General features: G+C 41.1%; 1 protein-coding gene across 3 annotated transcripts in view; it reads right to left on the reverse strand.

Annotated features, from left to right (window-relative positions):
- LOC111862948 (protein crumbs) overlaps positions 1-23,156 on the reverse strand; it is a 112,703-nt gene that overhangs the window by 30,012 nt on the left and 59,535 nt on the right. For 2 of the 3 annotated variants that reach the window (XM_023848837.2, XM_023848835.2), the window contains 12 exons: positions 20,716-20,869; positions 16,733-16,957; positions 15,401-15,637; positions 12,874-12,954; positions 12,103-12,252; positions 11,059-11,207; positions 9,366-9,561; positions 8,308-8,461; positions 7,816-8,218; positions 6,206-6,448; positions 3,807-4,209; positions 1,479-1,786 (listed from right to left, as the gene is read on the reverse strand). In XM_023848837.2, the coding sequence (XP_023704605.1) occupies positions 1,479-1,786; positions 3,807-4,209; positions 6,206-6,448; positions 7,816-8,218; positions 8,308-8,461; positions 9,366-9,561; positions 11,059-11,207; positions 12,103-12,252; positions 12,874-12,954; positions 15,401-15,637; positions 16,733-16,957; positions 20,716-20,869 (2,703 nt within the window). The remainder of the gene's footprint in view (positions 1-1,478; positions 1,787-3,806; positions 4,210-6,205; positions 6,449-7,815; positions 8,219-8,307; positions 8,462-9,365; positions 9,562-11,058; positions 11,208-12,102; positions 12,253-12,873; positions 12,955-15,400; positions 15,638-16,732; positions 16,958-20,715; positions 20,870-23,156) is intronic. The other variant, XM_023848838.2, reaches the window with a different exon arrangement.

Below are 23,156 nucleotides of genomic sequence, written 5' to 3' on the forward strand. Positions count from 1 at the left end.
TATGGAAGGTGCTGAAAGTGAAAAACAGCTGTTCAATGACACAGATTCGGACTGCTATTCAACCGATTCTGAAAGGGGTGATGAAAGTAGGAGTTCTGAATCCGCGGACGTAGGGTCATCACCTTCATCGTCAACTTGGGGACCGCCAGACCAGTGTGGCTGGAGAGATGTGAATAATTATGCCGGTGTAGCTGCGGGGATAAATATCACTTGCAGCTTGATATCACTGGCCTGCTTCCTCCAAATCGCAACTGAGGTGTTGTGTGTGCTTTTCGCGTGGGAAGCGGTCTAGCGTTCGTACGAAGTGCGTGAGCTGCGACGTCGGACTCTGCATTTCGGAATGTTTTCGGCAGTATCATACGAAGGCCACATTACCATAGATGACGCAGGAGGGAAGGCTGTCTCCTCATGAAGATGGTGAACATATATTACGTAAGTAGAGCAAAAATTTAATTTTAAATTTAATTTTAAAAAATCTTTACACGCGTACAATATGCGAAATCATATGAGGTCGTTCGGCCATATGACGTCGGTAGATTACATTAGATCATGCAGGAGGGAAGGCTGTCACCTTATAAAGGTTGTGACCAAAAGTTATGTAAATAGAACAACAATTTATATTTTAAATTTAATTTTAAAAAAATCTTTACACGCGTGCAATGCGCAACATCATATGATGTCGTTCTTCAATTTGTCCTTACTTTTAACGTCATATGACGTCGCTAGATTACATTAGATCATGCAGGAAGGAAGGCTGTCTCCTTATAAAGGTGGTGACCAAAAATCATGTAAATAGAACAACAATTTATATTTTTAATATAATATTAAAAAAAAAACCTTACATGCGTGGAATCTGTGACATCATGATGACGTTCGGCCAGCTGCCCTTACTTTTAACGACATCATATGACGACGTTCGTCCGATAAAGGTTAAGCACTATGCCATGAAGACGTATGGGGGAATGGCTGTATAGATCCACATTTTCTTGACCATGGCACTAGCTGGAGGTGAGTGATCAGCTTCATGCCCCGGCCGCTTTACCCCTGGGGAAAGAGCCCCGGGTACCAATTGGATAGGAGGTTGGGTGGACCCCAGAGCCGGTCTAGATGACATGGAGAAGTTAAAATTCTTGACCCTACAGGGATTTGAACTCTGACCCCTCAGTCACCCAGCCCGTAGCCAGTCGCCATACTGACTGAGCTATCCCAGCTCCCAAGTGGTAACAGTAGAGATCTAAAATTGTCCCTTTTCTTAATTTAGGTCATCATGAGGGCATACAGAGAAGCAATGACAGTCTCCTGGAATACAGTGATCATTTGGCCTTTAGTCATCCATTGTATTGCTTTAAAACATGTCTTCAGTATCTTTAATACAACCCAGAAGAGTCTTCATACCAAATTTTATCAAAATCAGTTCAGTGGGATTATTAATGTAATATAAAAAATGTTTTGACTTGTTGCAAGTGGTGATGAAGTACCTGTATAAGATGGTTGTACCCATCAGCCAGCTTTTGACCTCCCACAGTATATTTTTCCAGTGTGCCACTGAACTGTATCTTCACCAACAGTTCGCCAGCATCCAACTGAGCAAGGATAAAGGTCTCCTCACCAGAGCCGATGCCTGATGATGAACCCAAGTAAAAGATTGTGCCATCCTCCTGACGGGTCCGAATGAACATTGAAATGTCCACAACGTTACGTATTGATCTACGGGCTCTGTCATTCACCATCACAGTCACAAGGCTCTCTGTAATGTTCTCATGGCCAAACGTTGCCGCTGTCAAATCTGAAACATATGGCATAAGCACTACAGTCAGTGCCTTCCTTGTCTGTGAAACCATTAAAAATCATTAAAAATATTTCAATTTTAGTTTGCACAACATACTCTTCCTATGAATTAAACTGACATTCTCCATTATCTTGTTAATGTTACAAAGCAATCTGGCAGCTGGCTATGCTCTCAACAGCAAGTAAAACATGAAACCTAGTCTGACGGGTGCATGAGATGGAGCTGATCAATATATACTGAGCAAAACGAGATGAAGAACAGATGACACTACTCCTCACTAATGTAATTAACTATTTGAGGATTTCACAGTCATGAATACAGTAAAACTCTGTGGCCTGTAGTCCACAAGCAAACTATACCGACCAAGTGACCACTGCTTGTCAGCGAAGTTAGCACCAGTAAACTATCACTAATCTGGATTCAATGGGGGGAAAGGCCATCTGGATTAAGCCTTAATCCAGATTAATTAAGCAAAACACAGCCATAATGACAAAGAATAAAAAAAATAAACAAATAAATGGGAAATTTAATAATATAGGTGGTGCTGATGAAAATAAATACAAAATTAACACTGCACTTCCTCTGCCAGAAGCTGAAATGCAGGGTCTCCTTCATCCAGCTCAAGCCAATCTTGGATATTTTATTGCGTGGTTTCCAGCTGCCCTGAACACAGTCTGAAAGTACTCCTGCTCAAATCCCTCTTGCTCCTAAACCCCATGGGTCTTTTAAAGTACGTACTCAACTGGAAAGAGAATTTTTCATTTTTTTGATCTGCATTAACTGTAACCAGATTAGTGAGGGTTTACTGTATTAGGATTACTTTATTATGTGATGTAACATCAGCTACACTGGTGGACGGGTACCAATGCTTTGGAAGCACTTGCTACCTCCATCTTACTTTCTACCCTGAAGAAGCAAGCAGCAGGTTCCTCCAAAATCTTGGTACCTACCCACCAAACTACACAATCATATCCCACAAGAATCATAATTTTCACCTTTAACCCCTGCGATATGAGTGATAAGGATATTCAGTTTCATAAAAGTCAGTGTCACTTGCTACAGTGAGGCAAATCCAGCAGAAACCTTGTGTGTTGGGACACAGCTGACAGCTGGTAAGGACATGAGCATGGAAGCTGAGGAATATCCACTGTTGGGAGCCGCCATCTAGCAATGACTCGTACGTGTATTATAGAGATTTGTAAAGTGTGCAGATTAGTGATACTATTATAGTTACTTGTAGTTATGAGTTATAAGTCTTCAATGAATCCAAAACCCATGAATAGTCATTAACATGTTATAATCCTTTGACCTGAAAGGTATGAAGTAACAGAGGAGTGTAAAAGCTGTCCCTGTAACAGGCTGTAGAGGCCCATAGGATGGTGAGATGAGGAGGCTCCCACATTTTCTAGACAATCAGCTTACATATGGTGGTGAGATTGCCAGCCTTACACGCCAGCCACCCTTTACCACCCATGAAGATTCCTGGTACTCATTTCTCTTAGCTGCTGAGTTGACCCCAGGGCCATAGTGCAGCTGGAAGGATTAGGTCAACTGAAAAATGCAATGACCCCATGGGGAACTGAACCTGCGACGTTCCACCTTGAAGCATAGTGCCTCAACCAATTATGGTACAGTGTGTTCCAACAGAAGAATGTAGAGAATATATAATAAAGAGCTATATATCTTTACTCTTTTACCTGATAAGAAAAGTAAAAGATACCCTTGTGCTTAATTAAGCATCATGCCATTAAGACATATGGGGGAATGGAGGTATAGCTCCATGCTTCTTAGTCTTGGTACTAGTTAGAAGTGGGTTAGTGAGATTAATGCACCACATACATTACGCTCAGAGAAAGAGCCCCTGGTACTGACTGGCTAGCAAACTGGGTAAGCTTCAGAGGTAGAGTGATCTCTGTGGAGAAGAGAAAAGTCTTTGGTTCTTGCTGGGATCAAACCCTGATGCCTCAGTAGTCAAAACAACAGCCTGGTCCCTATACTGACTAGACAAAACACTCACTGTACTGGCAGGTGTGTCCAAGATATGGACGCTCGCATGCACAAGTGAAGTTCCTCCAGAGATCTGTACATGTGCCACCATTGTGACATGGGTTTGGCTTGCATTGGTCCTCACGTGGGCACCCCACCTCCACACCCATCAGTGTAATGGGCACATACGGCGCCTCTTTCACGTGTTTGTTAGGCAGAACCCATTCACCGTTGATGACAACATCCTCGGTACAACCTATGAATGAGGCTGGACCATGTGTTAAGCCGCTCAGGTATGGCAGTGTGCCTCCCAGGTATGTTGTTGGAAAGCTTGTATAGGATACATTGGTGGCCTCATTCAGGTTGATCGGGTAGATCGTCTGCTCTTCATTTGCTGCCAGGACTAGGTGTGAAGAGTTGATCGCAACAAAAACCTGCAAAATTGATTATAGCAATAGACAGGCTTCAATCTGCCAGTATAATGACAACCAATGAACAGAAGACAGCAGCAGAGTCATCTCCAAATGCACCTCAGAAAATGAAGAATGTCTTACATAATATTTGTGTAATTCACTAAGTACAATAATATTGTCACGTGTTTTGCCACTGAAGACGCCATTCAGATTGTTAATTGGTTTATTTAACAAACTAAAAATCGTAACTACAATTACTGATAACACAGTTGCGGGTTTTCACAATTTATAAACCCTGCACAATAATTTATTCACTCTGTCTTCAGTAGTCTTTACGTATTTATAACGCGGGAGCTACACAAGTCTCTCCCAGTATAACTGTACTATAGCACACACAGAGTCCTTAAGTCACACAATAAGTCTTCACTGCCTTACTTCTCAGTTATCGCGCACTATCACAGATTATCATATCAAATCTTCCAACCATGCATTCGGGTCTTCTTCCCGCGACTGCTGCTACATTTCAACCGTCTCTGGCGATGGCTTGATCCGCACTGTGTCGCTCCGGCTCACACACTACTAACTACTAACTCCCTGGCTAACTCGTAACTAACTGCAAATAGTGTTCGCTGCTCCTTATTTAGCCTCGGCACAGACAAGACAGAAAACAGTTACGTGATAGGTACCGCTGTTGTCTGACGCCGTGTTTGCCGATAGCCTAGCAACGCTGTCAGCAGTTGTTTCCTGCTGCATAGCAACCGCGGCATCCTGTATTACATCATTGCGGCAATGGTTGCCACGTCACCGCGGGGAAAGGGGTGTCTACTGAGCATTGCACACTGATGGACGGAGTGGGGGTATGTGACGTCACTCGCGAGATCACAGAGTTCACGCGACCCCCACCTCCCGCTACGCCATCCACTTCACAATATTATACTTGAGCATCCTGTTGCACTGATGTATCACTGACTCATTGGTTTCTGTCTCTAATGCACTAAGTGGTGATACATCAAGAGCAAGCAGATGAAGACCACCCTTTCAAACCTCATGGCAGTATCACTTTATCACAAGGTGGCAACCTATACAACAAATTGTTAATATAGTCAAATAAGAAATAACAGCTCAATATCACCAGTTCCTGTTATTCTTGGCCTCTACATGATCATACAGATCATCATCAGGTTGTTCATAAATAAATTACAATATCACTGAATTACAAACTAAAGTGAATCCATTTATGACATTAAAGGTATGCTCTAAAATGAAATATTAAATTGCAAAAAACCTGTAATCTGAAACTGAGGTTGTCTGCAGTTTCACACTGGTCTTGTTTAATGTCACGATGGTAAGTATTAAAATAAGTAAAGTGGGATGAAGTGGCTGTGGTTTAATGTATGTATGTGTATGCTTTGTAATGTGGATTGTCTGTTAAATGATGGGAATAGTGGGGTGACTGAGGGTGTTTTACCCTTTCATGTTGTACAACATGATAGTTTTGGGGAGGGAGGATTAGCATTACCTGTTGACTGAGATTTGAAACTAACAATGTAACAACTTTAGCCAAAAGATGTCAGCATCTACTGCTAGAATTATGTGTAGTATATGCAGCAGGAGCTGGTCACGGTAGCCGAGCAGTCTAAGGAATGTACTGTCTTCACTCACTTGGAAACCAGGATCGTGGGTTCGAATCCCACTCAGGGCATGGACGTTTAGTTTGTGTGTGTGCGTTTTTCTTTGCTTGTGTACAGGTAGAGGCCTTGCGACAAGCTGATCAACCGCCCAAGGAATCCTACCGAATGTGTAAGATCTAGAAAAACCGAAGTGAATGGAGAAGTTCATGGAGGTAGGCCTAGGCCCACTGGGGCTGTAGTGCTCACGAAAAAAAAACATGCAGCAGGAGAGGTGCAAGAAGCCTTTCAATCCAACTGGTAACCAAATATACCATGCTGTAAGTCACTCAGATTCACAGATCCATTCTGTGACAGTGAAAGCGTTAGAAGTGAGATAGCAGACCCACCTTCTGCCAGTTGCTGTCACTCAGTTTTGAGCCGATGAATACACCTTCCCACTTATTGAGCAGGCTTGAGTGCAGATTGAGCTTCCCATGAACTAGCTCAAGAATGTAGAATGTTGAACCCTTTCCAATGGCAAGCAACCCATTCGAGAGAGTGGTCTTGAATCGAAACTGAATATCATAGCCCTCCTCACGGGTCGTGTTGACCAGAATTAAGGATGAGCCATTAAGGGACATTGTGGTCACCTACAAAACCAGAATTCATGTCAGTATCGCAACAAACCACGGGCTTTGATCTCTTTGTAAGCCAGAATCTCAAAACCTGAAAGAAGACTGCAACATATAACTGTGATTAACTCAGTGAAAATAAATTGTCAATGAATAATCCGTCGAGTGTAACAACGTTCTTAGGTCACTTATTTATTTCGCTCGCCTTACATGTTTCGGTTCAAAAGAACCATCATCAGAGGCACTTTTGAACCGAAACATGTAAGGCGAGCGAAATAAATAAGTGACCTAAGAACGTTGTTACACTTGACGGATTATTCATTGACAATTTGTGATTGATAGTGTAACGGACCAAATATGAAACAATTCAGTGAAAATAATTTACAAAATCTGCTAAGTTTCATATACAAAAGGCTTTCACCTCTATAACTTTTTCTGTTTTTCTGTCTCTCTTCTGATTATTAGGTGACAAGAAATAGTTCCTGGTTAGCCTCCTTTCCTTCCTTAAGAACCAGAAATAGGCTTATGAGGTGAGTAGATATGTGTGCCTGTTTTTGTGTCACCTCAACGTTTGAAATAATTAAAAGTTAAAACATGGAGGTCACTCTAACCTTATACTTCCTAATTTCTAGCAAACAGTAATAACACAGTGGACACACCAACTGAGGAGGTCAGAGTGCCACTATTAACACTTAACATATAGCCCTGAAATGATCCATGGTAACAGATCTTACAGCTTCTGTTAAGGTAAAAGGGGAAGCACAATACATCATTGAAGGTTGCGGTGCAAGAGCCAGTTTTTATGGATCACCCCTCATACTCATACTAATAATCATTCTGTTGAGGTAATTTTATTGTATAATGTAAAACAACAAAACTGTCACTGTTTTAGATCTTCATTTAGTTTTCATTAAACGGGGGATAACTAAGGAACCAATGCATTGCTACGCACTTGGAAGTTGTTATGGAGACAGATCACAACACACACACACACACACATTATGTGTGAAATACTTGTAATAAGTCAATAACTGAAAAAAGAACCAGAAATGGTGTAAAACTTTGATGTCGTGTCCAACAGATTTAACTTAGACAAAATCTGTACTTACATAATAAGTTCTTCCACCTAAGAAAATAAATAAAAATAAATGACGATGATTGTAACATGTTCAAAATTGCAAGCAATAAAAACTTTCTAATTTGGCTGGATGTTGGTCCTGTGACTGCATGTACATGGCTCAGGAAGTGGCAGCAGAAAGTTAACCATAAACTGGGACATGGCAAACGTACAAGAAGTGAAAGGATAGTTAAACAGAAATATTTCCTTTGAAGAATTTGTACTAATTGATATACAGTAATGAACCTATCACAAACCATTTACATACCTCAGTACAATTCTGTCCATGGAAACCATTTGGACATGAACAGTTGTACTTTTGGTTAGTTTCGTTCTCGAGATAGGGCTTACAGGTACCATTGTTGAGGCAGGGCCCATCCAAGCATCCTGTCAGTTCCACTGAGCAGTTCTTCCCACCATACTTTGGCTCACAATCACAGTAATAGTTTGCTTTCCGGTCTGAGCATGTGCCATGAACACATGGGGTGTAGCGTTCACATTCGTCAATCTCTATTTCGCACTGGGTTCCTTCGTATCCATCTTCACACTCACACTCATAGCTTCCAATGACGTCCTTGCAGGACCCATGGATGCAAGGTTCTGGGTCACACTCATTCACATTGATCTCACAATTCTCACCAGTAATTCCTGGTACACAAACACACTTATACCTGAAACACAAACAGTTACATAAATTTACTGCTCACATTATATGAGGTTCAAAAAAGTTTGGCTCCATGGACAAATAGACATGACTTACCCACTGGCAGACATGTAGTTGAATTTCTCAGGGAAAAGAGCAGGCTGGGAGCCTGCCGGTCGGTATAAAGACTGATTTGAACGTTCCAGACAGGTGCCTCCATACTGACATGGTGAGCTCTCACACTCGTCAATGTCAATTTCACAATTCTTGCCTGGAAGAAACAGACAAAATTAAATTGAAGAAGTTATAAAATATATGCGTAATTTAACAATCCCACATTTGCTCACTTTCTCTCCCTCCCCCAAACAACAAAAGTTCATGGAAAAGTGCATCAGGCACAATACAAGGTTTGTTTCATTTTTCTCTGGAACTACTGTTTGAAACACTTTTCACACCAGTAATTAATCACTGGCTTACATTCAAGATGTGTCCAGAAATGCTTTAAGGTCATCATGTCATAGCACTGAAGAAATACTAAAGTGAGGTCAGTAACATTAAGGACACAGAGGCCTAGGAATGTGTTACATGTGGATAACAGCAGTATTTGTAAGATTTGAGGCTTTCACGGCGGTGACTATGAAGAAAGCAGTCTTCTGGGATTTGGCACCGTGTATATGTGGTGTTAACCGATGTTTCGGAGGAACGTATCGCCCCCATCTTCAGGGTTGAAGAAAAAGTTTAAGAAATCTGCAAGCGACAACACCGTGAGAAACGGTAAAGCAGACTGCTTTACCGTTTCTCACGGTGTTGTCGCTTGCAGATTTCTTAAACTTTTTCTTCAACCCTGAAGATGGGGGCGATACGTTCCTCCGAAACATCGGTTAACACCACATATACACGGTGCCAAATCCCAGAAGACTGCTTTCTTAACAGCAGTATTTGTTTGACAGCTTCAAGAATGAAGATGTCAAATAAACAACCTTTGGAAAGAATAAGATGGAGAGGTAAAGTGAGGAAGATTATCAAAAGAGACCAATGAAAGAGAAGAAACAAATATATAACGAGTACGTAGGCTTGGATACCAAATTAAGTATTAGCCACTGCAAGAAGACTCTGTAGTATATAATCAGCAAAAACATTGGTCTCATTTGTGCAGATAAGTCTTTGTTACACACCTGCATAACCTTCAAAACAGCTGCAATTGTAGTCCTTAATACCATCATGACACTCAGCTCCATTGGTGCATGGGGCAGTGAGACAGTCATCAATGTTTTTCTCGCAGAGGTAACCTTCGTAGCCAGTGTCTGAGCAGTTACACAGAAAGCTGTTGATTCCATCGACACACACGCCATCATTATGGCATGGCAAGGGCTGGAAACAGAATTATAAAGCATAGACAAATGGGAACTCACACTCTTAGCTGGTACTCAGATCCATAACTTGCTGCTGAAATCTTGTATCTTTATTTTCATCCATAACTGAAGTGAATACAACTGGACATGTCAAGAAATAACAGCGAATACATCACATGTCAAAGTCTCATAAAAATTACACAATGATCTGTCACGATGATATAACGACTGTTATAAGGTATGTAACAATAAAAGATACACAACACCAAAAGAAAAATATCAGTAATATAAAACATGTAAACACAATATATAAACTGCAAACTAAAAGAGAATTAACAAACTAGTCATCAATTCAACATTAATTGAAAAACTCTTGAAGAGAACAGAAAGCTCTGCACATCAAACAATTTTTTAGTTTCCTCTTAAAAACATTAAAATATTCAATGCTTTTCAATTCAAGAGGAAGGCCAATAAATATTTTAAATCCCATATTGATTGCACTTTCTTTGCAATGATCTTCACACACATTTCATGTATGTATGAAAAGAAATGTGATAGTGCAAAGCAAACTCTGAAATTATGTAATTTCAAACTCCAGAGGGATGAAGTGTGAAGTGCTGACACAATGTATTAAAGTAAGTTATGTAGCAGGTCACACAGAAATTAGTGGCATTTCTTTCAAGGTATTGTATCTGTTCTGTTAAGTATTGATAATATTTAGAAGTGGATATGTGAAGCACTAAAACGAGAAGAAGTTGTCATCCCCATGCTTAATTAATTAAGCACTATGCCCTGAAGATATGTGAGGGAGTGAAGGTATAGCTCCACCATTCTTGACTTCGGCACTAGAAGGAGGCCCTGGCTGCTTTATCCCCATGGAAATCCCCCCACCCACCCAGACAGGCAGCTGGGTGAGTCCCAGAGCTGGTCTGGATGCTACGGGGAAGAGAAAAATCTTACCCTTGCCAGGAATCAAACCCTGGATATTCAGCCCATAGTCCCTCACTACACCAACTGAGCTACCCCAACTCCTTATGTGAAATGTAGGATACTATATAAAGGACACAGCTTATGATTGATTATTTGTGCTTGTTATTAGTGGGAGATGGTGTTAAACATCAGTCACAATGTATCACTCAGTAAGATGTAAGAATGGAAAGGAATATGGCAGAAAGCAGGAGAAGTACAGAACTTATATAAGAAATGATGAGACTTCCTGTTTATATCTCAATGGGTGTTACATTAGCACAAGAAATAATATATCGATGTTCTCACAATGATGAATATTATGACATTAGTCTTCTGGTATGTGTCACAGCATACTTCAGTAGATATGTACAAATATTTTGGAGAACCGGCTACTTCCATCTTCAGAACACACTTCTACAATGCAGATGAGTATGATTTAACATCCCAGAACACTGTAACCTTAATATTCATTGCTGTGTGGAACTCAAATCTCATTCAGTAGGAAAGATAAAACAGAAAATAACTATTGTTTGGTTGGGGTTCTTACCTCACAGTCATCGATGTCAATCTCACAGAGAGTGCCTGTGAGACCTGGAGGGCACACACACCTGAAGGCAGCAATATCATCGATGCATGTTGCTCCATTCTTACATGGAACTGATGCACATTCGTTAATATCGATGCCACAGTCCTTCCCTAAAGATAAAACACTCATCAGTAAAATAACGGAGGAAGATGTGAAACGTATTTTATTAGAATGTTACGAAATGGAATATAACTATTATGCGGAAGATGGTAACTAACTAATGAGGAAATATTGTTCAGGAATAGTAAGTTGTACAAAACAGAAATACAGATTGTGTTCTTTTGGACTGTGAAGATGGATGCAGCATATTCCTTCGAAACACTGACACCTGTCTATCAGAATGTATCACATTCCAGGATATCATATTGTGACATGTTGAGCTCTGAATGATGCCCCTCCCCCCCCCACCCTCCGCCCGCCGTGATGCGCCGAGCGAAGCCGAAGCGAGCCGATGTTAGCCGAGTCCTAGCATCCTGGTCGCTAGGCAACGCAAGTCAACGCGGTGACGTCACCGAGGGATATCGCGGTTACTAGGCAGCCGTTAACAACTCCGGACAGCGTGGCTAGCAACATGGCACCAGGCAACAATTGTCCGATCGAGGCTACTTAAGAAGCAGCGAAGGCTATTCACAGTCAGTTATAAAGTAACAGTCGCCGAGTTGAAACATAACAGCCGCGTGTGCGATAACCAGTGATCACCAGTTATATTCGGAGTGTGTAATTCAGGGAGACTTGTATAGCTCCCGCGTTATTAATACTGGAAGACTCTTGAAGACAGTGTTAAGAGATTTTGTTGTAGGGTTTGTAAACTGTAGAAACCCGTAACTTTGTGATAATTAATTGTAGCCGATAGTTGTAGATTGTTCAATAAACCAATTAACGATCTCTACAGCATATTCAGTAACGAAACACGTTACAATATCTTAATATTCACTCTTGGGAGAACCTCAAATCTCATATAAGACATAGCTAAACAGGAAGAGAGAAAAAGCAGAAGATACTTGCCTGTGAAACCAGGTGTGCAGACACAATGGTAGCTGTTTATTCTGTTCTCACATGTGGCATTGTTTCGGCAAGGCTGTGACAAGCACTCATCAATGTCTAAGTCACAGTGGTCACCAGTGAACCCAGGACTGCAGAAACAGAGGTAGCTTCCTGTAGGCAGTTGGAATTTAGAATGCAATATTTATGATGGCAATTCCCTATGTAAGGTATCCAAATGACTTTGCACACAGGAAAATGTTTGCATGAACCCATACTTCCATGTTGTCCAGCTGCTTCTTTCAATAACGTGTAACTAATCCCATGGAGTTGCAGCCGCGCCATAGCTCAAGCGGTTAGTTGCTGGCTTCCGACTTCGGCGGCCCGGGTTCGATCCCGGGGTCTGGTCAAGTGGGATTTATGGTGGATAAAGTGGCGCTGGGGTGGGTTTTCTCTGAGTACTTTGGTTTCCCCTACCAATCTTCATTCCACCAAATTGTCCATCATCATAATCACCCGGGGCAGGTACAACAGGTCAATCAGTGGCCGCTGTGCAGATTGGACCCAGCTGAACTCCACCCCCCACTTAGCAAATAAAAAGAAATACCATGGATTTGAATCCTTCTTGAGAAACTGCCAGTCACTCAGCTAGTCAAGAATTTCACAGAATTTAATGGAACCCAAAGGTTCAGTACCCTGTTCACTAGAGCCTGACACTGGTTCCTATCCTGAGTCCATACTACCCCATCCTATCTCTCTGAGATCCAGCTTAATATTTCTTTCAATAATACATACCCACACTATTGACACATATGCCATTGTTGCATGGTTCTGGTGATTTCGAACATTCATCAATGTCATGTTCACAGTCTCGACCTGAAACAGTCATAAACATGAAAATAACTTAAAAAAAAAAAACAGTAATTTCTGTAGTGAATACATGACACCTCCTCCACTTCAAATACTTCAACCCAAATGCTAGCCAGAAGAGTGACAACTGCAGTCTCCTGGGGTGTGACACCATACTGTTTGGAAAATACATGGTCTGTTCATAAAGTTTTGGAACTATTCTTTTATAATTTTTTTTTACATGCCTGCAAACGAGTGAGTCTTATCATCTTCAACGTATTCGCCTCCTGTATTGATGCATGATTCCTAATGCCACTGACAATTCTTGAAACAGACCTGGTATGCCTTTTTCAGAAATGCATGTAGCTCCATCTGTGAATTTTTCATAATCTCTTGAATCGTTTGAAATTGTCATCTTCTCAAAATGGATTTCAGTGTGGGAAATAAGAAAAAGTCTGCCAGAGCCTGGTCAGGTGAGTAGGGTGCCTGAGGAAACACAGTTGTGTTCGTGTTGGTCAAAAAATCACGAATCAATAGTAATGCATGACCTGGTGCATTGTCATGATGGAGGAACTAGGAGTTGTTTCTCAGCAACTGAGGTTATTTTCTCTTAGACGTTTCAGCACTTTGAGATAATACCAGCGATTCACTGTTTGTTCCTGACATTAGAATTCATGATGTACAACATGATCAATGTAAAAAAAAAAAGTCAACACGACTTTCAAGTTTGACCTGACCTGCCATGCATTTTTCGGTCTTGGCGAATTTTTTCCAACCAATTGTGAAGACGCCTTTTTCGTTTCCATATTGTATTCATAATCCCATGTTTCATCGTTGGTTATAATTCTTTTCTGAAAGTATTCATAATTGCTAACGCAATCCAAAACTTCCTGACAGTTGGCAATGTGACTGTCTCTCTTTATCCTGTGTCAGAAGTCATGGTACAAACTCTGAAACTACCAAATGCATTTCTAATTTTGTCATAATAACGTCATGACTTGATCCTATCGATATGTTGCACTCTTCTGCTATTTCCTGCGCTGTTAAACGATGATTAGAATGAACGGTTTCACGAACTTGTGCAACATAAGCATTGTCACATGACGTTGAGGGCTGTCCCAAACCCGGCTCGAGGTGTGTTGACTTCCGATCGTCTTTAATTTGCTTAAACCATTCATAACAATATGTATAGCTCATGCATTGATCACCATAAATGTTTTTCATCATTTCACAAATCTCTGTAAACGTTTTCTTTAGTTTGAAGCAAAATTTAATGTTAATACACTGCTCATGAATATCAGCCACCTCGAATATCGTAAGATACACACTACATGCACGTGAACAAAGAGCTCTAGGGTGATGACTAATCATAGCAGGATGATATGGAAAAAAGGATGATAATCAAAAAGCACACTGCTAGGCAGCATGGCTTGCCAAGATGTCGATTTGGTGTGCTATTTCAAAAGTTCCGAAACTTTTAAATGGACCACACATGTACCAGTGCATCAGAGAAATCAGTTTCCTAGATCTTCATGGAAGACGTGAAAGTACGTTTGCCTGAAACAGTGGTACCTATCAACCAAACTATGTGATGTCACATCTAACTACCTCTCTATACAATAAAACTATCATGGTGCTGTGCAACACTATAGGAACACAGTATGCTGACACAGCGAAGCATGCAAGTAACTAACTAAATGGAGCTAAGTAAGTCGTTCTTGAGAAGCCAACAGTCGTTCAGCTACTCCTCACAAGTTTCTCAACAACTTAGCAACCCAAAGTTTCATTACTGTGTTCATGACAGCCCATTACTGGTCCCTATCCTGAGCCAGATGAATCCTGCCCATACCACCTCATACTATTTCTCTACAATCAACTTTAATATTATCCTTCCACCTACGAGTATATCTAGGTCTTCCTAGTGGTCTTTTTCCTTCTGGCTTTCCCACCAAAACCTTGCATGCATTCCTCTTTTCTCCCATGCGTGATATGTACTCTGCCAATTTCATCCTCCTTGATTTGATCATTCTAATCATGTCTGCAATAGGCTCTTTGTTGCCATTTTCATGAAAAATGCTCATTTATAAGAATTTCTTGAAATGTGTATTTTATATTTTTCAATACCTTCAGGCTCTGTTGCCAGAGAGTCAGTTAATTAGTAAGATGGATCTTAGGGTAACAGGCTGTGAGGATGTGAGGTGGGTGGAACTGGGATCGTGTCCAGTGATGGGCTTTGGCATTAGCAGCGTTGAACCTTCAGGTTCTGCTACCGGAGAGTTAGTTAATTGGTCAGATGGATCTTACGGAAACAGGTTGTGAGGATGGGAGGTGGATGGAACTGGCTCAGGATCGTGTCCAATTGTGGGCTCTGGAATTAGCAGTGTAGAATGCTTGCTTTGTGACTGAATGAATGAGCCAGATGAAGAGACATTAATTCACAGCCCTTCTGATGAAATACATAGTGATGACTCACCACTGATGCCAACTGGACAGATGCACGTGTAGTTGCCGTAAGTGTTGGCACAGGTGGCATTATTCTGACAAGGGTTATCCTCACAAAAGTCAATACTTGTGGTACAATTATCACCTGTGAAACCCTGCCGACAGCGGCAATCATAGTCATTCACTCCATCGATACATACTTTGTTGTCTGGACAGCTTGCTTGGACACAGTCATCAATGTTTACCTCACAGTTAGCACCTTCAAATCCTACCGGATAAACAAAACATGACAACACTGAAAGAGCAAATAACTGAAAATGCACTGTAAATCAGCATAATATGACAAAAAAAGAGTTGCAAATGGGGAATGTCACAGATATGTACCCTATATGCACCTGATGAGTAACAGTCTCTATCCGTATCCACAACAGGCAAGGGAAGAACCAAATAAAAGTCAAATTCTGGAAACTTAAGATCATAGTCTTCTGGGATGTCATGCTGTGTAGCTTGGTAGATAGATATCATTGTTGCAGAAGACCATTTATCCTGAAGATGGAGGTAACAAATTGTTCTGAAACACTGGTCTCTTACAAAATCATGACTATAATTGCCACTGTGAGAACCTTAAATTCCCTAGTAAAGAGTTACATACTAAAAAGGTAGTGGTAAAGGTGTCCCTGCTCTTAATTGATTAAGCACCACACTAGGAAGATGCATGGAGGAGTGGAGGTATACCTCCACCATTCTTGATCTCAGCACTAGATGTATGTTTGTGGTCAGCTTCATGCCCATGCCACATTCCTCCCAGAGAAAGAGCCCCAGTACCCCCTGCATAAAAGTTTGGCCCACACAACCAGCCTGGACACTATGGAGGAGAGAAAAATCTTCCATGCTGAGAACTGAACCTTGGCCACCAAATCCATAGCCTGCTACTATACCAACTGAGCTATTCTGGCCAAACAAAAGAGAAAGCCAAAGGCTTCTTTAAAAAGTAAGAATAACATGAAACCACAAACACATGGAGAGTCAGGTTAACTCAGTTGGTATAGTGACAGCTAAGGGCAAGATGCCCCAGGTTCAATCCCCCTTAATGCAAGATTTTTATCTTCTGCACAGCATCTATACTGACTCTGTGACCCACCCAGCATCTTATCCAATGGGTATCAGGGACTCTTTCCTGGGGGGGGGGGGAAGTGGCAGGGGCATGAATTCGACCACCCACTTCCCTCTAGTGCTGAGGGCAAGAAAGGTGGAGCTATACCTTCTGTCTTCATGGCAGAGTGCTTAACGAATTTAGGTCAAGGACAGCTTTACCTTTACACATGCAGTACGTCTTGTGACCCATTTTCTGAACAAGCTCTACCTGAGAGGCAGCGGCACTGATAGTCACGTTTATTGTGGATGCTTATGCAAGTGCCGTTGTTCCTGCATGGAAGAAGTCCACACACATCATACTCAAGCTCGCAGTTGTCGCCCATAAAGTCCTCGCTACAGTTGCATTTGTAGCCATGCACATGATCAATGCAGATGCCTCCATTCTGGCATGGTCCCGATGCACACTCGTCAATGTTCACACTGCATGTGTTACCTGCAACACGTGATACGCAAGGTAAGGAACGTTCACATCATTTGTATGTCTTCTGGTCTGGCAGTGAACACAGAGCACTCTACCAGCCATTATAAAACACTTACTATAATAAGCTCAAAACTTAATTTCCTTACTCTGCAATCTGTAAAGTGTTGCGTCAGAGATGATAATGGGAACTATAAAACCAAGGATATGATAATGTGCTGCCTGGTTCTAGCTATCACATGTCAGAGGTGATGGTGATAAATGGTCATGGGGCAATGGCGGGATGATGATTACCAGAGGAAAATTCAAATAAATTTGAACAAAATTCTACTCCAGTGCTACTTTGTTCACCATGGATCTCACATGAAATTAACTAAGGATTAGTCAAATTAAACATAGAAAATATATTCTGATCACTTTCCTTTATGAACACACCTTGATTGTAAATTATGACTGTGGTTGAAATATTTCAGGCTGTACACTTAAATCCACAGAGCAGACACCTTCAGGACACAACAGTCACTCAACTGGTCAAGAAATTCCCCGCTTTTATGGAAACTGAAAGTTCAGTACCATGTGTGCAGGATGCTAGGCACAGTCAAAAGTATCCATTCCACACCCTCCAATCTAGTTTCCCTTAGATTAATTTAAATATCCTGGTGTATAGATCCACTGATAAATAGCGACTCTGTAAACAGCAGCTATTGCAAGGTAATGCCCACAACAATAGAAGAATGGGGTTATGCAACCCGTTTCTAAGCAGTGGTTTGGTAAACATGTTTCTGCAGCAACAGACACCAACACGACAACAGAAGAACGGTAATTTCTATGTGGTCCATGCTGAGATGTTATAAGCAGGACAGTTTGAAAGAAACAAGTTAGTTGTTAGAGAGGAGTTGTCAGAAGTTCAGTTGAGTGAAGTGAAATGAAGCTGTTGGTTGGTGAGTGGGGGAGTTCAGTTGTCAGTTCAGCTGAAAGTCAGCCTGTGAAGAGAAGACTATGAGGTTGCTGTGAAATGACCGCCAGCCTGGGACCCAGTTAGTCGAGTTGTCAGTTAACAAGAGTTCGGCATGGACGGCTGTGACAAGAGGGCCTGAGTGTGGGAAGCTGAAGAATCTCCTTCAGTAGAAGCTATTGCCAGGAAACGGCTAGTGGAGACTGTGACAGGCTGATGATATAGCCTGTGTGTGTCAGTGATCTGTAAAGTGTAGTTCCGAGTGGTCAATAAATCCGTTCACCAATCCAAAGCCCATCTATAGTCACACACCCGTAAGTTGTGACAGTATTATCCTATCATCTATGCCTACATCTTGTAAGCGGTATATTTCCTCCTCAGGCATTTCAGTAAAAATTCTGCAAGCACTGATCACTCCCCATGCATGCTGCATGCTACCCCATCCCATTCTCCTTCAGCTGATCAAGCTAATAACATCTTGTAAACCCTACAGATCATGGGGCTCCTGCTTCTGAGACTATCTCACTATGAAGACCATACAAAGTTTCAGAGGTCATATCTGCTCAGTCCAGAACCTTTTGTCTTCTCGTCTGTTGTCCAAAAACATAAAAATTAGAATATACAAAACTATAATTTTGCCTGTGGTTCTATATGGGTGTGAAACTTGGTCTCTGACACTAAGGGAGGAACATAGACTGAGGGTGTTTGAGTACAGGGTGTTGAGGAGACTATTTGGACTGAAGAGAGATGAAGTGATAGGAGACTGGAGAAAATTGCATAGTGAGGAGCTTCATAATTTGTACTCTGCTCCAAGTATAATTAGAATGATCAAGTCAAGGAGGATGAGGTTGGCAGGTCATGTAGCACAAATGGGGGAGACGAGTAATGTGTATAGGATATTGTTGGGAAAGCCAGTGGGAAAGAGACCACAGGGAAGACCAAGGCGTAGGGGGGTGGACAATATTAAAATGGATCTTAGAGAGATAGGATGGAATGGTATGGATTGGATAGATCTGGCTCAGGATAGGGACCAGTGGAGGACTCTTGTGTACACGGTAATGAACCTTCAGGTTCCTTAAAATGCTGGAAAATTCTTGAGTAGCTGCAGAATTGGTGGCACCTCCAGAAGGGCTCAGCTCCATGAGTAAGTAAGTAATTATCTGCCACATTTAACACAAATTCCGTTCTAGTGGAAATTATAGACAGAAATGCTTATATTTATACTCCATTAGTCCTGTTAAAAATTAAATTTTGTGGTAGCAGAGTTTGACTCCCCAGTTCTACATTTTATCATCCCAATTAAATTACAATTCCTGTAGCACATACCCCATCTATTATACATTAACATTTTAATTCCACATATCCCACTGGCACTCACACCGATTAATCCTTGTCTACATTTATTGCTACTTGATGCCCATTCTTTCTTACATCCTATCCCATTTCTCCTTATTCTTTCATCCTGCTATCCTCCTAACACCTGTTTGGGCATTCACATTTCTAAACCTCTTGTTCAGAATCTGGTCTCTCCAAATCTTTGTTCCTTCACAGCTCAGCAAAAGGCTTCAGCCTTCTTCTGTGCTACATGTGGGGCAAATACCCTGTTTGTTATTCCCACTAGCCTCCTTCCAGTCTCCAGACTCCTACTTTCCACCATATTATTCCTCTCCTGGCTTCACATGTGCACAGTTTCATATATTCCTCCTTCTCCCAATTGTTCATTAAACTGCTCTGCAATGTTGGTGAGCTTCTTTCTCTCTCATCATAGCCTCATATTTTGCTTTTCTACATCAACAGATCTTTTCCATCCTCTTATTCATACCTTCCTATTGCAATTACCTCCAATCTCCCAAACTTACCCCATGTGCAGCCCTTCCAATTCCTGCTTAATTGTCCCAGTGCATCTCCTAATATTTACAGACAGAATAAATCACTAAACTGTGTAATTCTTAACTTATGGTTCTTGATAATCACATTATATGGAATGAAACAGATGAAGAAATGTAGGTATCAGGAATTCTCCCAGAATTTATTATAAACATGCTTTACACAGTTTCAAAGTAAGATAAAAGGTAGAAATATCCATCTGCTTAATTAACTAAACACAGTGCCATGAAGATATATGGGGAAGTGGAGGTACAGTTCCACCATTCTTGACCTAGGCACTAGATGGAGGTGAGTGGTAAGCTTCATATGCAGGCCACTCTAACCCTGGGGAAAATGGTCCCCTGGTACCTATTGGATAGGAGGTTGGGAGGGCCCCATAGTAGGTCTGGATGCTGTGAAGAAAATTTTTGCCCTTGCTGGGAATCGAACCCAGGCTGTTCAACCCATAGCGTATCACTGTACCAACTGAGCTACCCTAAAATTAAATTTTAAAACTGAAGAGGTTGGTCTCGCAGTAAGAGTCGAGACTTGTAATCAGGAGATGCTATATTTAAGTCTCAGCCAGGACACTGGTTATCATGACTGATGGCTTTTGTAGTTTTCCTCAGTTCCTACCGACAAATGCTAGGGTATCATCTTGATTAGACCATAACTACCTCCTTCCAAATCCTTTCCAATTTATAACCGATTTACCATCTTCCCATCGGACACTATACCGTCTAACTACTGACAGTTTTTAAAAAATCCCACAAATATCTCCACACAATCTTACGAAGTTCACTTGGAACCTGAACAGATGAAAAATCTTAATCTGTAGACATGATAATGATAATATGAGATCATACTGAAGCACACAAGCTGTCCTTTGACACACACAAAAGCCTACATGCAGGAGACAAAGCACATGTGAAAGCTAGAAGCTATTCCCTACCTGTAAATCCAGATGCACATTCACAATAGAATCCATTGATAGTATCAACACAGGTGCCAGCATTGCGACAAGGATTTGAGTGACATTCATTTATGTCATTCTCACAGTTTGGACCAGTCCACCCAGGATCACACTCACAGTAGTAGCCATCACTCTGTGCAGGTGAGAACAGTGCAGTGACATAAGCACGTGTGACAGTAACAGAAAACCACACTGGCACGCACATTAACATCCCATACACGCATACACCAAGCACACCACAATTCATGACATGCAGCATGGCCAGAACTGCAGACATAGCAGAGGCAAAACAAGCCTGGGGTGACATGACTTCATGTGTTCTTATTTTGGTAAACATAAATTAATTTTGATTTATCTTTTGTTTATCTCATGACCATTAATTGGCACTCATCTAAACAGATTCTGCCTTGATGAAAATAAACTGTTATAATACCAGTGAGTGTCTGGGAAAAGTTCCAAGAAACTTGATTCAACTTTGGTGGTGGTGGGGTTTTTGTTAATTGTGGAAGCATATATACTTTTTTTTATGGCTAGTGGGGTGGGACTAAGTCCCTTGTACTGTGGCCACTTCTGGCCTCTTGTACTAGCCCTAGATGATAGACGAGGGTGATTGTGGAGCAATTGGTGGAATGAAGATTGGCAGGAGAAACCGATGTACTCGGAGAAAACCTGCCCAGCGTCACTTTGTCAACCACAAATCCCACTTGACCAGACCCGGGATCGAACCGGGCCACTGCGGTGGGAAGCCAGCGACTAACTGCTTGAGCTATGGCACGGCCCCACATATAGACTTATACAGCCCTCAGTATGGCATCATTTCAGTGTTTCAAATCCAATTTCTTAACTTGCTAAGTGCAAGGAGATACCAAAAAATGGGTAAAATTAAACAACTACTCCATTAAACAGGGCTCTTTTCGAGAAGCTGATAATAATGTTATATTTTAGCGTCCTGTTGCACTGATTTATGTCCATGATTTATTACAACCGTCTTACAGTGCATACATTTATTCACCTTACTCTTCTCTCTTGCACTACATGTTTCAGCACAAAAGTGCCATCTTCAGGTGCTTTTCGATGTACGTCAAACTACTTCATTGCATGCCCTGCTGTCTTCATATTAAAATAACTAAAATATATATTCATCATATATATTGATAAATATTAAACGTTAAAAATATTAAAACTGTTCAGGATTTGTCATCCTTATGTCGTATCTCAATACGCGAGTCACACCTATCTTCTTCTATCAGAGTACTCTTCCTACTTAAGTGTGTGTATTGTGCTTTGTGTTGTGTCTTGCTCCTGTGACTGCGTGTGTTATACTGCTGCACATACCCAGCAGGCCCAGCAGTATAACACACGCAGTCACAGGAGCAAGACAGCAAATCCTGAACAGTTTTAATATTTTTAACATTTAATATTTATCAATATATATGACGAATATATATTTTAATATGAAGACAGCAGGGCATGCAATGAAGTAGTTTGACGTACATTGAAAAGCACCTGAAGATGGCACTTTTGTGCTGAAACATGTAGTGCAAGAGAGAAGAGTAAGGTGAATAAATGTATGCACTGTAAGACAGTTGTAATAAATCATGGACAGCTGATAATAGCTAAGCTAATCAAGACATTACCCATCTCTTTTTTACAGAACCCAAAGAATCGTTATCATGTTCGCAAGAGCCAGTCTCTGGTCCATATCCCAAACCAAATGAATTCAGTCCACTCCATCACATCTTGCTTCTTTAAAATCAATCTTAATATTGTCCCCCTATATATTTCTAGGACCCCTAATTTACCTCCCTCCCACCCCCAAAAAATGCACATTTCTTCCTTTCATGCGACATGTCCTGCACTGCTCATCTTTATTCATTTGATCACCTTAATTAACTGAATACACTTACTAGATACAAATTGGAGGCACAATTTTATAAAAATGTCTATACAATAGGAAGCTAGCAGTACAAATTTTGTTTTAGGAGTCCACATGACCCCCCAGATGATTTTACTTTGCTCCAGATTTAATAATGATATGGAAAACCACAATAATTTCCTGCTTACTTTACAACTACCTTTATGCCAGTCCAGTAGACCCTCGACATAAAGTGACAGCTAAGGGACAGCTTTAGTTTTAAGCAAAACTGGCATTACTTCTGGAATCCATCTTATTATGTATACACTATTTAGTACAAAGTTATAACTGTTGGGGCCTACCATCCCCGATGTCTCTGAACAAATTCTGAACATCTATGTGTGAATATGTAAAAGGGGTGCTCATTAAATTCTGCTGTTTGAACAGAATAACCCCACGATTAGCAAAATGAGAAATGTACAACCTGTTCATAGTGGACTATAAACTTTACTCTCTGTACCTGTAAACTACAGGAAGGAATGATTCAACATCATATTATAATGTA

Source organism: Cryptotermes secundus, unplaced genomic scaffold, assembly GCF_002891405.2.
Source record: "Cryptotermes secundus unplaced genomic scaffold, Csec_1.0 scaffold763, whole genome shotgun sequence".
Classification (NCBI taxonomy): domain Eukaryota; kingdom Metazoa; phylum Arthropoda; class Insecta; order Blattodea; family Kalotermitidae; genus Cryptotermes; species Cryptotermes secundus.